The sequence below is a fragment of the Papilio polytes genome, unplaced genomic scaffold (genome assembly GCF_000836215.1).
Source record: "Papilio polytes unplaced genomic scaffold, Ppol_1.0 DF824069.1, whole genome shotgun sequence".
Taxonomy (NCBI): Eukaryota; Metazoa; Arthropoda; class Insecta; order Lepidoptera; family Papilionidae; genus Papilio; species Papilio polytes.
Window position 1 is genome coordinate 1,307,106 of NW_013525135.1, and position 16,209 is coordinate 1,323,314.

At 33.5% G+C, this 16,209-nt stretch overlaps 3 protein-coding genes across 3 annotated transcripts; all 3 read left to right on the forward strand.

Annotated features, from left to right (window-relative positions):
• Positions 1-1,743: 1,743 nt before the first annotated feature.
• LOC106100166 lies at positions 1,744-7,294 on the forward strand. The gene is made up of 4 exons (XM_013278921.1): positions 1,744-2,326; positions 2,582-2,692; positions 2,959-3,144; positions 3,881-7,294. The coding sequence occupies exons 1-4, from the start codon at positions 2,108-2,110 to the stop codon at positions 4,562-4,564; spliced, it is 1,200 nt and encodes a 399-aa protein (XP_013134375.1). The 5' UTR covers positions 1,744-2,107; the 3' UTR covers positions 4,565-7,294.
• A 386-nt stretch (positions 7,295-7,680) lies between these two features.
• LOC106100201 (histone H2A, sperm-like) lies at positions 7,681-9,479 on the forward strand. The gene is made up of 3 exons (XM_013278975.1): positions 7,681-7,846; positions 8,019-8,229; positions 8,602-9,479. Exons 1-3 carry the CDS (start codon positions 7,825-7,827, stop codon positions 8,774-8,776), a joined length of 408 nt encoding a protein of 135 aa, XP_013134429.1. The 5' UTR covers positions 7,681-7,824; the 3' UTR covers positions 8,777-9,479.
• Positions 9,480-9,923: 444 nt separating this feature from the next.
• Positions 9,924-15,968, forward strand: LOC106100200 (pseudouridylate synthase 7 homolog). Its single transcript, XM_013278974.1, has 11 exons — positions 9,924-10,417; positions 10,602-10,812; positions 10,918-11,059; positions 11,181-11,301; positions 11,685-11,873; positions 12,694-12,868; positions 13,210-13,314; positions 13,846-14,005; positions 14,523-14,925; positions 15,241-15,392; positions 15,655-15,968. Exons 1-11 carry the CDS (start codon positions 10,137-10,139, stop codon positions 15,966-15,968), a joined length of 2,253 nt encoding a protein of 750 aa, XP_013134428.1. The 5' UTR covers positions 9,924-10,136.
• The last annotated feature ends 241 nt before the right edge of the window (positions 15,969-16,209 follow it).

Genomic DNA, 16,209 nt, shown 5'->3' on the forward strand with positions numbered 1-16,209 from the left:
GCAAATTCCTATCATACTCAAAACTATTACTATTACTATCCATCAGCCACTAAATTAACCTCTCTATCCTTTATTTAGCACCTTTAAACACCTTCTCAACTTCTCAATGTTAACATCCTTAAGTTCACATCAACATTAATCTCCTACTCAACTATGTGAACTTCTTTAAGTTTATTTTAAACTTAGACACCTCCTCGACTCTTCTATAAACTCCCAACTTTCATCTTTAAACTCCTACTTGACTCCATAAACTTCAAGTTTATTGAAAAACCTACACCTTCTTGACTCACTTTAAACTTCTACATTTCATTAAACATCCGTATACCTCCTTGACTACAAATTAAATTCAGTTATTACAGTTTCATTGGCATTTCTGTCATTTGTTTCATTCTATTTTTTTTTCTTTTCCAGTATCTATTTCTTCAAAATTTACAATTCTTCCTATTTCTTCTCGACTTTCATTTCTGTACTCTCTCCCTCTCAATAATCTCTCCCTATACCATCACCTTCTCGAACTTCATAAACTCCGCTACAACTTTTCCTTACTCTCTCTATCTAATATCTAATATCTCTTTCGCGAAGTTCTCTCTATTTTCCATACTTTCTTCATTCTTCAAATTAAATTTTACTGAATCCATCTTGGTTGCCATGCTTATTTTTAATCAACAATCTGGTTGCTATGGTTATTTTCTTATTTCAAATTCTTCGTAAAAATTCATGAATTTTTCAATATCTGGGCCCATAACCTGTTGGACGGTTGCTTATCACCGTCCCGGACTCTGGAGGTGGAGGTCTACTAAAACACTCGTATTCACATATTCAACTGGTATATTTGCAGTATAAAAACAGCCACATATTACATTTGATAAAGTCTTATGTTTATATATGTTGCCCGGTACGTGTCGTGATAAGTCTCTGTTTACAAACATCAAATTCTTTATAAAATTTAAATACACTGTTCCAATATTCAAATCATCCTTCCTGTACAAGGTGTTGCCAAACATATAAAAACCCCAACACGTTCTAGTAATACATCCATGCCTCCAATTATTTTCCGTAAGACCCCTAAAACCTGTGTTTTTGTCTTAAGTGGGCCGTAACTCTCCCCTGGTCCGAAACTGTTTAATCTACCCTTCTCTGGGTTGGTTTTTAACAAAGTAACGTTTTCAAAAGATCCTTGACATTTTTCAGAACAAATAAATTTAACATCTTTCCGTAAAAAGGATACTGTCAACAAATACATAGTATTTATTAAAGCATCTTAAAATCATATCTATTAAATCAGGTATTTATTACATTTTGTTTTTTATGTTTATCGTTATAGTGGCAAGAATTACATTTAATAATTTTAATCTAAACGAGGCACAAACCATAAATAACAGTTAAACCTTTTTGACCAATGAGAGACGAGTTGAATTGACCAATAGGAAGAATCTGTCATCTGATGTACACGGAATATCGGGTCGTACATTATCGGGGCGTACCAATAATGTACGGCCCAATAATTCGTGTACATGTATTGTACGTCCCGATATTCCGTGTCCAATGGCTCCCAATTATCGGGCCGTACAATACGTGGCCGTACATTATTTGTACGGGCCAATAATTCACGACCCGATAATGTACGACCCAATAATGCACGGCCCAATAATCCGTGTACAAACAAAGGGATTTGTTTGTACACGGATTATTGGGCCGTGCATTATCGGGTCGTACATTATAGGGACCCCTGTTTCCGAGAGTAAAAAAAAGTCTGCGTTCGTTTGACAACGTTCCTCTGTAATGGATGGAACGGAAATACTTTATTTTTACTTCGTTCTACACATTGAAGCTTTTATTAACAGACTTATGAAGCTGTAGGAACTCGAACCCGAACTTAGATAAACAAATAGCGTGATCGTCTTCCGTTTGTGTTTTAATTTGGTGGTTCGGATCGGTAAGCTGTAGAAAGTTCAATAAACTTGGAATGTCAAGTCTGTATCGAGAAGGCCTGTTGGTGTTAGAAATGTCATTTGAGTTTTCGTATCGGTATTATTTTTATTGAACATTTTTGTGATTTTTCTTAAGTAATTCAGTATTTTTATCGCAATTTTTTATTAATATTGACATGGAAAATCAAAACACACAAGAAAGAACAGCACCTATACAGTATGTTCGAGGTTCACGTGCGTTTCGACAATTCAAAAATCCTCCACAACCTCATATGTGTATTCAAGATTCAATAAGAGACACTTCGGAGAAGTTATATATTAATGTTTTGGGATGGCAGAAAATAGCGAATCCGAAACAGTATTCGGATCCCATACCATTATATGGAGGGATGCAGGTACGTATTTTCATCGTTATAAACTTGCTCATAATAATCGCTAAATATGTCAGTTAACGGTGTAAATAAAAGTTTAAACATATGGAAAACTCTATGTTCGAATGAAAAATAATAGTAAAACTGCTTTTGCTATAAAAAAAAAACTTTGTAATTTGAAAGAGATAACAATTATGTTACATCAACAAATCGATATGTGTTATTTTTTTTTATTGCTTTTAAAGAAATAAACTAGTAATATTTATATTTTGTTTACAGGTCCATCAGGGGTGTGCTCCTAACAGCAACAGACCACCTCTTCTTGTGTTTGCTGTAATGGTCAATCCGGACATCTTGAAAGCTAATGGAAAGAATGCATCTAATCCTACAGTAAATATGATTTTTTTTACTTAAGTGTTACTGTACAATTAATAAACTTAAATCTTAATGATTGTCAACATATTATTTTATTAATATTAATTGATTTTACAATAAATGATCCATAGATAAATAATTTTAAATCAAATAAATGACTTTACTCTGAGCCTTTTTAGACAGTACTTTAAAATACCAAGATTTAATTATTAAGGGTTAATATTCTATCATATATTGCATCATTTCTATGTAAAGTTCATTTTATAATTCAATGATTTCAGGACCGAGAAGCATTGGTTAGCCTTCTCTGTGACTTTGTGGAGGCTATGAACCCAGGACTAATACTTGCTAGAAACCCTGTGATACTGAGAGACAGGGATCTTGCTGGAGAATTAAAAGATGTCTGGCTTGCTGTACAGAATAAAAGAGAACGGGAGAAAGGAATGAATCAAGATGTTATGTATAAGGTAAACAATTGTTATTATCCAAGTAAATTGTTTATTTTAAACAGTGGTAGAGTCCGCTTTAACATCTTCGCACGAATGGGCCGCTCGCCCGGTGTAATACCATGACCACACAGAAAACAGGTGTGAAGTGGGAGCAATTCCGCGTTTCGTCTGATGAGTGTGGTGCCGGAGGTCTAATTTTATCCCTTTCCCTTTACACCCTTTTCTTGTGAGGAAAGGATGGGAAGGAAAAGTGGATTTGACGGTGGAGGAGACGTATAGAAAGGGAAAATTTCCTCTTTATGTGCGTCTCCTCTTCCATCGATGAAGAGTAGGCAACGCATCTACAATTACGGATGTTTATGGGCAGCGGTCCCTTCAATTTCGGTGGATTTAGGTGGCCGCTAGCTCGTTTGCCACCTTATATTATAAAAAAAAAACAATTTTTTATGACACATTGCATCATGTATTATTTAAGTTGTAGGCTGGTTGTAAAGTATAACCGGTAAGACTTAGAGTTCTAGAAGTGTTTGTTTTTTTCAAAGGCTGTAGACATATTTTACAGTTCCACTGGTTTTGTAGATGTTCATAAACATTGATTAGCAACTTATTTTGCCCTGTATTTGTCTGCCCCTTTCTCCTTTGTAAAAAGGAAAATTGGAGCAGAGATCATTGTCTATATTCTAGTTTACTGCTGTGATTAACACAATTTATAAGAACTTTTTTATACAATAATTGATATACTGTTAAATTCCAGGTATACGATATTGACGGAATAGGCAGTGATGACATTAATGAAGACGATAAATCGAATTCTAGAAGTAACAGGCAGTATGACAGTGGATCTCCGAATAGAAACCATCAGAATGATAAGAAAAGCACAGTGAAATCATCAAAACAAATTTTGCTCAATGCCGGACAGAAATCGGAATTCGACTCCGGAATGAACAACTGTCAGCTCAATCAAAATCAATCGCACAGAGACAATAAAACTGGCAACACTGACTCCGATACCACATATTGTACACCTGTTTATGGGCAAATCGTATCAAGTAGAGAAAACCACAATCAAATCAATGAAATTCAACAAAAATTCGCCTCAAACGAGCCAACTAAACCTTCAAGTTCGTTCAGAAAAGATTGGAACCCATCGCAAGGGAAGACTGAAAATTGGAATGAATCAAAACGTAATATAATAAAACATACAGACGATTTGAAAAAGCAAAAGTGTTCAAAAACGGATAAAGCTAACAAACAAATGAGTAATGGGAAACATTACGATTTCTTTCCTGTATTTGACAATAAAGCCAGCGATTTAGAATTGGAGAAAGAAAGTGCGGTCGGAGAATGTTTAAATAAAAAACTGGATGAAGATAATAATTCTAAAATAATACTAGACCCAATGCAGAAATTAGTTCTGCATTCGACTGATAATATGTGATAATAAAGTGCTCTCGGCTCATTTAGCTAATAATAAAGCTTTTACGAGTTTTGTATGGCAATTGTCGGATTGGTACGTATTTGCTTAATTAAGTTAATTAGTATTTGTACAATATTGAACACTAGACCTAGGAGGATAACAACCTTTTTAAAACTATACACATTCCCAATTTTGTTTGCTTTTTATAAGTATTACTGAAATGTAGACATATTTGAAATATCTGTAACACTTTTTATACAATACCAGCTGTTCCTATGCAGCTGTTTGCATTATTATTATAAAGCCATTATTTCATTTTTACATTTGTAAAACTTTTAATTCCAAATGCCAAATTTAATTGCTCAAATATCAATAAAAGACTCTTGCTTTTGGCTAAGAATTTAAGTAACCATGGTAACCTGGCTTCATTGCTGGCTTGTAGTTTTTGTCCCTTTATCACACAGCATTTTTTTTCAACTTACTCTCCCCGTAAGTTTAATTTTTTTTATTTCAATTTTAGTTACAGATTTTTGATGTCTTGTTTTATCTTGTTGTCTTAATAGTTTTAGTGTTCAATGTGAGGCAATATGTAATATATTAAAAGAGTGAATAATTACGACTAGTCAAATTAATCTGGACATAGTTTAAACAATAGAATTATTTTTGAATGTTGGTATTGAAGTCTCGCGGCCGGTAGTCATAGTGGAGAGGTAAACTCATTTTGACCAAGTTTGTAAAACTTTTCGATAGTAACTTAGCATAAGAGCAATGCCACACGAATGTTCCGGACAGAAGTATCTTTGTGTAGATTACTATAAAGAAGAATGTCCAATGAATGATGTCATTAAAGCCAACTCAGGAATGTTTATTGGAGTATTGTGTTAATGGATTTTTTTTGTGTTTTGACACTCACTCCTTGATTGTTGAAATCGCTGCGATTACGTAACACTCGTATGGCATCACTCTTTAATGCGGTTTGTTTCACCATGTTTAAAATATAAAGTGTGTTTTTTATGCAAAATACTTGATGAATTTGTGTGTAGTGTGAATGAATATATTATATATGGTTGTGTAATTTTTTCCTAATGTTTTATAGTGAGTTTGTCCTAATATCAGGACACGTCAACTCCCTTTTGCATTTGTTGATGAATGTAGTATTGATAACTTTTGTATATTGCTATATTTTTCATTGTTGCCAATTTAAATTCAAATATTAAAAGAAAATGTTCATTGCTCATATTAAATTCTAAAATTAACAAAATGTTTAGTATTTTAAGAGCTTTCTTGTGTAATGGCTGCATTCTAAAAAGGTGCTATTTATTTTATTTTGTTTTTGTCTTCAATTTTTTAACATTCAACGGTCATAAATCTCTAAATTACAAAAACTATCCTAAAGACCAATTTTTCTGGTCATAAATTATTAAAGAATGCAGCCATATAATAAAATGAGCAACTATTCGAAAATGTTACAAAAAAAATTAATTTAAATCTAACTCCAAAATCACCTCAACAAAATGTCTCAACACTGCCATGAGATGCTATAAACCTCATACTCACTTTAAATGATTTTATTGCACTTAAGTTACATATAAATACATAGACAAGCCAGTAGACATGTGGCAACCAGCTCTGAGCAGTTGAACTGCAGCTCAACGACTACTTTAGCAGCTCACGGCTCAACATAAAGTATAACTATGCGAGTTGATGACCCGTGAACTGTAGTGATTCGTAACTCAAACATCCATGTACAAATTGAGCTGATCTGTGATCTGGTTTACTGATTCACTCATACAAACTGTGAGCTGAGTTAAAGGTTGTCAATTTTACAAGTCAGACATAATTGTTTAGTTGTTTGAAATTCAGATGCGGTCTCAAGGTTATGATTTGAACTATAAAGAAGAAGGCATGAATTGTATTAAATTTTACTTTTTAAATGTATGTTAAAGACAAATCTAATCGTTTGGAATGATATTTCTTGTTCAATATAGAAAATATGTTAATGTTATACAAAATAGTATGTTCGTGGAGCTTGTCTATGTATAATTATCGTAACTAATGTAAGAAGTTTTTAACTCTATATGTACGTAACTTATAAAGTGATACCGTTATATAAATTTTTATAATGTTAAATACCCGGTCTTTTATATATCTTTATGTTAATACTCTTTGTGCAATCTTGGTTCTTATTGTTAACAATATTTGCTAGAGCTACATTTTAATAGATTTATTATTAGATTACTTTGTATAGCATGCGTTAGAAACCTCGAATAAATAACGGAACAATTCTGAACCATTTTATTGATGTATAAGAGTTTTTAAGTTATTTACAACACTTATTTGTTATACAATTATTCCATTAGTATTGCATTTATTTTAAAATCGTGTATATTTTTTGAAGTTATATGATTTTAATTATTTTTAAACTTATGGTATTTTTTAAAAGAATAGTATTTATAAGTTTTAGATTTTACCAGTTTTGTATTCGCTATGATGCTTATGCTATCTGTAATGTTCCTTTGCCGTTTAATACTTTAGTTATAGACGTTCTAGGTAGATATAGTTTGTACAATTTGATTACTTTTCTGTTTAAATTGTTCATATGGAAAAGTTGATGTTAGACCGAATCTTTTATAACTGTTAGTCGTAAATTTAGACAGTCTGTTAAATTTCATACATTGTACTATAAAATAAAATGAAAATCAACTATCGGATCTCTTGTTTACAGTATTTAAAATTACATGTAATTTACAAGACTGGTTTCTGTTGTTTTATTAAGAAATAATGAACCATATGCAGTGACCATGTGTCACCATTACGTTGAGTAATTCAGAAGAAAGCTAAAGAAGAGCGAAAATTCAAAAACTTCTCTTTAGAAACTTATCACCCGTAGTAACCGTAACTCTTAGATTTGGGGTCAACAGATTGACATCTTTAGTTAAAGTAATTTTATATTGATTCGAATAAATCATTGAACATTATTTTTTCTTCATGGATTTATAGATTAAAACGAGTTTTTATTAAAAATTTTAAAAACCAAAACGTCTAAAAATTCTTCGACTGTGGCAAAAAGTTTAAAAATGCTTTAACCTTAAAAAGTCACTTGGCTGTTCCCGCCTTTTTTGATGTCAAAGTCAAACTTAACGTTTCAACAAATTAAAGTCAAAGAACATTTTTTATGAATACTGCGTCATTGTGCTTTTACATATTTGAGAATTAAGTGAAGAAAATATACACATTTTACGTCATAGCATTATAAAATTGATTAAGACAAGATAGAAGAAATGTCTGGTCGCAATGCCGAACGTAAGTAAAACACAAAAAAATTGGTAAACTACAAATTTCGTAGCTTCAGTTTAGTATATTTTGTAGTAATTATAAGGAAATAAAGATATAATTGAACCGAAGTTTAGTGTCTTTTATACTTGCAAACAGTTTGTTAGTTCCATTCTACTTTGAACATACAAGTTTGTTTTAGGCATCAAAAAGCGCGCTAAATCAAAATCGCGAAGCGCCCGTGCTGGAGTTAACTTTCCAGTAGGGCGAATTCATAGAATTCTTCGTAAAGGAAATTATGCAAAACGTATAGGATGCGGGTCGGCAGTTTATTTATCAGCAGCTTTGGAATATTTAGCAGCTGAAATATTGGAATTGGCTGGGAAAGCTGCAACTGATAATGGCAAATCAAGGTACTTAAATAAGTAATATGGTATCAAACATACTTTGATTGAATATTGCTATACTAAATTAATAAGTATTTATTAATAGTTCTAAAATTTGTCTTTTGAATAAAACTAACTTAATTAAAACTTAAACCAAGATTAGAAACATTTGCTATGAGCAAAAAGTAACTAAAACTCCATGTTTATGTGCTGTATATCTTTATTGTTAAATGAAAAGAGTCAGCTGTAAACCAGCGCTGGGATGGATGAGTCCCTGCTTCATGAGCTGGCTGTCTTTTGCCAGACTTATATCTGTGTCAATGTTGTGCATTTTTATAGTTTAAAGTGACAAATTAGTAGCCAATGGAATTCTTATTATATGTTATTTGTTTTTTGCAGAATTTTACCTCGCCACATCCTCTTAGCAGTGAAGAATGATGACGAGTTAAATAAAATGTTGGAAGGAGTAACAATATCTCAAGGAGGTGTTATACCGAGAATACATCAACAGTTACTGCCTAAGAAAACTGCTAACAAAACTAAAACATCATCTGGCAATTCACAGGAGTATTGAAAATGAATAATTTATAGTTTTTTAATCATTTATACTATGAGATAAATATTTGCAATGAGTGAAGACTCAAATACCTTAAGAGTCCTTGCAGATGACAGACATTTTATCAGCCGATAGTTTAGTTGGGAGCATGATTAGTGCAAATGTGTGTGGGAGTGCACATTATATTAATTTTGTATATTTAATTAACTGATTTAAAGTCTGTAGGTGCAAGTGCTCTAAGGTAACTCTTTTCATTATATGTGTTCATCATGAGAAGAATTATAATTAATATTTGAAGTATTGTTAAATATGTATTGTAATAAGTTTCTTACTGATCTTTTGGTAGAAAATCATGAAAAATGTTATTTGTTGTAATGTATAATATGTGGGACTGTGAGATAAAATCTTTTATGTTGAAACGCTATGGTCAATGCTGTGTTCATTCATAACAGTTTTAATCTCAACATTTCTTTACTTTTTTATTTAGCTTGATTTCTTAACCTTTTTTCTTCAATTTTATATTTAATTTTTTTCTGTAATTAATTAAATCCAGCCTTTTTTTCTATGTTTTCTATTTCTATGTATAATGCCTGGTGGCAAAGGACTTTTGACTATCTTTTGTCAGTAAAAATACAAAAGTGTTATGTAAATAACTTGAAACCGTAGTCTGCGAATTATATTGTTACTTAAGAAAATTATAATGGTATATTTATTTTTTTATTCTGTAGTTCAAAGAATTTTTGATTAGAATTAAAAAAATGGAAATAAATAAGATTACTTCTATCATTAATCCATAGTCTTAATTTCAAATTACAACGTTACTAAGCATGATTATAACGGCGACTACAGCGCGGTTTAGTTACTGCCGAATTCAAAAGTCTTTCATAATATCGCTTATAAAAGCGTCTCAGATATTTAGTGTTGCCTGAAACACAAATATACCTAAATATCCAGCAAACAATGGAAGACTTGCTTAAGCCTTACATAAAATTAGACTAACAACCATTGCATATTCTTTCTTATACTTATACTAAGCCGATGAGCTGGAATAGGTGTAATACAGCAGATACTATTAAAGAGGTTTTTTCAAAGTAGGTTTAATTGAATTTTATTAAACGAACAAGAACCAAAATGTATTAAAAAAGGGGAGATTTGACTCTTGATCTGGCAATAGCTGCCATCGGCTGTCACTGTCAATGTGTTGTTTTTAATTTTGTACTTAAAATGTAAAAAAACTTAAGATTACTGTTATACTATGAGTATATTTGACTGAATTAATAAACATTTTATTAAGAACAAAAGTTTTTGACGACTTTTATTGCGAAATTGTGTTTGCCGGCTAATTTGAGTTTGAGGTTAACTTGGTATTTGTGGCAACATGAATAACAATTGGAACGTAAATAATAGTGACCGCAGGGGATGGGGACAGAGAGGAAGGGGACGGAGAAGGGGAGCGGGTGGTTCTTGGCCGAGAAATGACTCTCGTGATCAACAACATGGGAATCAAAATCGTGGCTTTCGCGGTGGAAGGGGTGGTTTTGGCAAAACATGGAAAAAGCCATCCAGAGATAGCCCAGGTAAGAGGCTGTCGGAGGATGAGATTGGTGTGACAGAATACATGAGTGATCACAAAGGATTCAATGGTATTATCAAATGTAGGTAAGGTATTTTGAGACTGGTTTTAAATTTTCATTTAAAATCGTAACTTAGAGACTCTTTATTATTATTTGGTTTACACATGTCGCCAATAGTTTAAATAATTGTAAGTCTTTGTGAGATTATTAAAGTATTATCTATTTTTTTTTGGTTAACTCAACTTATGTTATGTCTACATTAATTGTAGATATTCAGACTTTCAAGTGTCAGAGATAAATGAAAATGGAGAGATAGCAAAGCTCACAGATATGACACCACCTGAACCACCTGCGGAAGAGAAAATTGAAGAGGATGAGGAGTTATTCCTTTCGAAATATAACCTGGAGATCCTGCCAATGGAGACTTGGGATCGTATCAATACTCTAATTGTTAATCCACCAACAAATGAGAATGTTGAGGTGGGAATTCATATTAAATTATTTTGTATTAATTTTTACTAAGAACATATAGTTAAAAGTACCAGGGGTGCAGCAAGATAGAAATGTATATCTTATGTATTTCAGGTTGATGTGACAGGTATGTCAAAGGAGGAAAGAACAAAAATTCATGATGCAGTGAAAAAGGCATTTGGAGCCAGCATAGTCAGCAGTACTATTACTATTACCGATAAGAAGATTGTGAGATTTGAGAAGTTTCAGAAAGGAGGTTAGTATTCAGTAAAAAATAAAATGAATAAAGAATCTCTCAGTCCCTTGAACTCCTACTTTACTAGTTTCAATAATATATATATCTCTTTTATTTTGCCATTTTATGATTTTTTCTCCAGTGCGTAGAGACCACAGAGTGAAATGGTTATGGCCAGCGGAATATGTACATTTTATCCTACACAAGGAGAACTGTGATACAATGGAAGCCGCAATGAGGATAGCTGAGAAATTGCAATTAAAGTAAGTGTGCATCAAACATTTCATGATGTTGCGAATTTTATTATGTAAGGTGATTTTGTCAAGCGAATTTTTAGCATTGAATGTGTTACTTATATAAAATTTTGTACTAAACACTTTGCTAATTATAGTTATTAAATTGGTAGTAATGATGTAAACCATGTTTTTTTTTTTAAAATCAATGTTGATCTCAATGTTGCTATTTACGCGATTTGATAACATGTTTTTTTAATTATACTTGGATGGATGGATTAATGTACTTTGTATCTCCAAAACGTATAAATGTAATTTAATAAAATTTGACAGTTGTTTTCTTAATTTAACGTGAAGTCGCGAAAGGCTAATATACCTTGCAAATATTGTCAAATATATTAACCAATTTTCAGTATAAAATCAACAATGTTGGGTTATGCTGGCACAAAAGACCGCCGTGCGAAGACGACGCAATGGTTCAGTCTGCGAAAAGTCGACCCCAAGAAGATAGCAGCGGCCGGGAGAGACCTTAGAGATATGTATCTCGGCAACTATACATTCAAAAACTATAACCTGAAACTCGGCATGCTTAAGGGTAATAGGTGAGTTTGTATTTATATTTTACTTCTTTAATAGATAATTGATGAGAAATATTGAACTATATAACTAAATTTCTGTTAGTGATTTTTTTTAAATTACTTAACGATTCCAATAGCAATAGACAATATGTATTGTTTCAAGGGTGATATGATTTATAACATACGAGCTGTTGCCCGCGACTTCGTCCGCCTGGTATTAGAAACATACGAACTATATAAATAACAAAAAGCTACGTATCCCGGGAACCGGACATTTCTCGGGGATGAACCTTATCCCATGTGTACTCCACACTTTGTTTTATATCTGTGCCAAATTTCAAAAGGATACGTTGAACCGTTGCAGAATGATCGAGTAAACATTAAAAAACTAAATTAATGAATCCCACAGGAACCGTAACTATTCCCGGGATAAAAAGTAGCCTATGTGTTCTTCCAGACTATGCTCTAAACCTGTGCCAAATTTCATGGAGATCCGTTCAGCCGTTTAGGCTACAAACGCTAACAAACATCCATCCATCCATCCATCGAAACTTTCGCATTTATAATATTAGTTAGATTATTAAAAAAAGTAATATTTAGATCAAACTACGGGATCAAATATACAGAAAAAATTAATTCCCTTAATGAAAACAACAACTTAATGGATGAAATATCTTTTGCATTGTTTAAAGGTACATAATTCATCTGAGTATAGTTTGCTTATTTAGGGTAGACTCCGAGCCCTTCATATAGTGAGTTGATGAATGCATCTATCTGAGAAGCAATCAATTCGCTATTTAGGCGAATTTATTTGGCCATATAGATAAGTTTCAATCGGGTACAGGTTCCGTATAGCGTTGCGCAACGTGGTAGCACCCGAGGAGGAGATAGAAGAGGCGTGCTCGCAACTACGTACCCGGGGCTTCATAAACTACTATGGACTACAGCGCTTTGGCACCCGCGCGGACATGCCTACCTACCAGGTTGGCCGCAGCCTGCTGCAGAGCAACTTCAGAGAGGTCACTATGCACTAGTTTTCCTAATATTAGTAGATATTTGTTAATTTACTAATATTTTCTTTAATCGTTTTAACTAAGCTTGTGCAAGGACAGGGGTTGCGAACCTTTATGCATCAAAGTGCCATATTTTGAAGAAATATTTAATGCAGTCTTAATCGGATTATTCCCAACCGTCACCCCGCTCTGTCCCCACGTGGGGATAGATGAGAATAAAAAGTTTCGTCCGTCCCGCCTTTTGCGATGAAGGGTCGGTTGAAACTTATTTTATTTCTTACCATCCCTTATTATTATTTATTCATCCATAATTGTATCATAATAATTTATGTTTCTTTTATAATTAGGCAATAAACTACATAATACAAGAGGGGGAGGGCGCGGGCGGCGCGGGCCGTGTGCAGCGAGCCTTCGCGCACAACCCGCGCGACCTGCTCGGCGCGCTGCACCAGGTTACTGCATCTCTGTCTACCCTACACTGTACTAAATAACTAATAACCTTCAAACTCTCGAAAAGTACACTTAAAAAAATGTGTCTCAATAGCTTTTTCTCTCCATTTATTTCATGCGGAATTAACAGAAAGCGTAGCCTATGTTTTCTTCCAGACTATGTTCTTCATTGAGATCCGTTAAGCTGTTCTCCAGATACATAGGAAACAAGCTTTCCCACTCACAATTACAATATTGTCGACATAGGAGTTTAAAATGCATCGTAGATATAGACAAAGCAGAGCTTCCAATAGAAATTTCAGTTTAAATGATGTTTCGGGAATTTTTAAAAATTTACATTTAAAAATTAGAAAAAAATCTTCATGTGGGAAAGGGACCATAAAGTACAAGCTGCCATCAAGGAAGCAAGGTTGCCATGTTTTGTCATTGTGTCGTCATTTTGACATTTGCAATTGATAATTTTCATAATTTCATGCGAATGAAGTCGCACGGGAACAGGAAATAAATAAATAATTTTTTTCTGTACATTCCAGTTGCCGCGAAACCAGCGTATGCTGTACCTCCACTCGTACCAGTCGCTGGTGTGGAACCGCTGCGTGTCGCGCCGCCTGCAGCAGCTCGGCGCCCGCCCCTCGCCCGGCGACCTCGTGCTGGACACCCTGCATCCTCTGCACACCCTGCACAAGCATCACGGTAATACACACACACTAAAACACTACCATAGGACATCAAAGTCACAAAAAGTGGCAGAGCCCCGGTAGGGCTCCCCCAATACCATAACTATACAGAAGACAGGCGTCAAGTGGGAGCAATTCCGTGTACAGTCTGATTCGTGAAGCCGGAGGCCTAATTTATGTTCCGTATTCATGCATTTCTTAAGAGGAAAGGATGAGAAGGGAAAGTGAATTTGATGGTGGAGGAGTCGCACAGGAAGGGGAAATATTTATTATATATAATATCTTTTTGTGCGATTCCTCTGTCAATTAAAGGTAGGAATCGCATCTACAATTGCAAATATGTATAGACAGCGGTCGCTTCGCTTTTTCGGCGAATTCTGGTGGCTGTTATTTCATTTTCCATCTAAGTAACGGCAAAACAACTCTAAATGTGCCAAAGGACTGTCTAACTAAACGATTGATCAAGTAACTATTTGCTTACAGAAATATGTTAATAACAAGTAATATAAAAAATTATAATTTTTATTCCACAGAAGACGAAGGTGATTTATCAGACGATGAGAAAGAAAGCGACAAAACAACAGAAGAAAGTGACGATACCACAAAAAACAATTCCGTACAAGCTACAGAAATCAAAGAGGATAAAGATAAAAGCAAAGAACATAATTCAGTACAGGCTACAGAAAGTACCGTACAGGCTACAGAATTAGAAAAGAATAAAGATAAAAGCAAAGAACAAGGGAAAAATCAACCAAAACCGAAGATCCCAGTTAAAATTCTAACGGAAGAAGATATAGCGAGTGGTCGATATACAATATTTGATATAGTGATGCCTATACCCGGACACAATGTGGAATATCCTCCCAACATGAAGGAATATTATAAAGAGCTGGTAGAAGAAGACAATTTGAAGTTAGATATGAAACATAAAGTCAAGTAAGTTTTATAATTTATCGATAATATCGATTTAGTTCAATAATGTCTATCATAGTTACAATCGAAATATGTAACCTAAAGTATAATGTATGTTTTAGTTTTCTGATTAATTTTTACTGTATGACTTTGTTAGTATAAAAAATTTAGATGAACATGACGTAAACAAGAATGCATATAAAAATGTCGCAACCGAATGCTGAAACGACATTCAAATATGTGACAGTGTTATGATAAAGCCACTTTGATTATAAGTGCTTACGAAGCGAACTGTAAGATTCTTTGCAATATTCAGTCATTACAATGTGTATTTTATAGGGCATATTCTCTGTCGGGCGCATACCGGCACATAGCAGTACGTCCCGAGCAGTTAGAGTGGCGCTGCGTGCGCTACGACCGCCCCGACTGCGACCTGCTGCTGTCCGATCTGCAGGAGCTACGTGGACATAACGAAACTGGCATCGATGAAGGTCAGTGGTATCACTGTTTGGTGTAATCATCATTTGGTGTAATCATCATTTGGTGTAATCATTAGTTTAGTGTAATCATAGTTTGGTGTAATCATAGTTTGGTGCAATCATTCTTTGGTGCAATCATTCTTTGGTGCAGTCATTGTTTGGTGTAATCATAATTTTGTGTGTTCATTAGTTAGTGTAATCATTGTTTGGTGTGATAACGCATGTTTATTATTTTAGAAAATTTTAAAATGAACTAATAATTTATGTTTTTCAGATGGTAAATTCAAGGCTTGTTTATTGACGATAACATTACCGGCGAGTTCGTACGCCACTATGGCATTACGAGAACTTCTCAAAGTTGACACCTCGAATGACAACCAAGCTTTACAGAACAACTATTTTAAGACCGAGATGGACGTTAAGAGTGAAACAGAAGAGAATAAAGAAGAAGCTGATAGTGTAAGGAAGCAGGATATAGAAGATAAATCTCACGAAAACGATATTAATAGAGGTGAAAAGAGGAAAATAGAAGAAGAGACGGAAGTAGATGTTAAGAAAAAGAAAGAAGAGATTGAGAATGATAAATAAATGACATTACGATTTTATTTAAGAGTTTTATTTTTACATTTACCGAAACAAATATGATAACACTTGAAATAAAATTTGAGTAATTACATATTTGCTATACAAAAACATATTTATATTTTTTACTACATTGCGATTAACACATTTTTACAAAAACTTAATAAAAAACTCTGTTAAATGATAAAAAAAATAAAAGTAAATACATATCTATAGCACGTAACTAGTAATAAATAAAGGTTAAAAA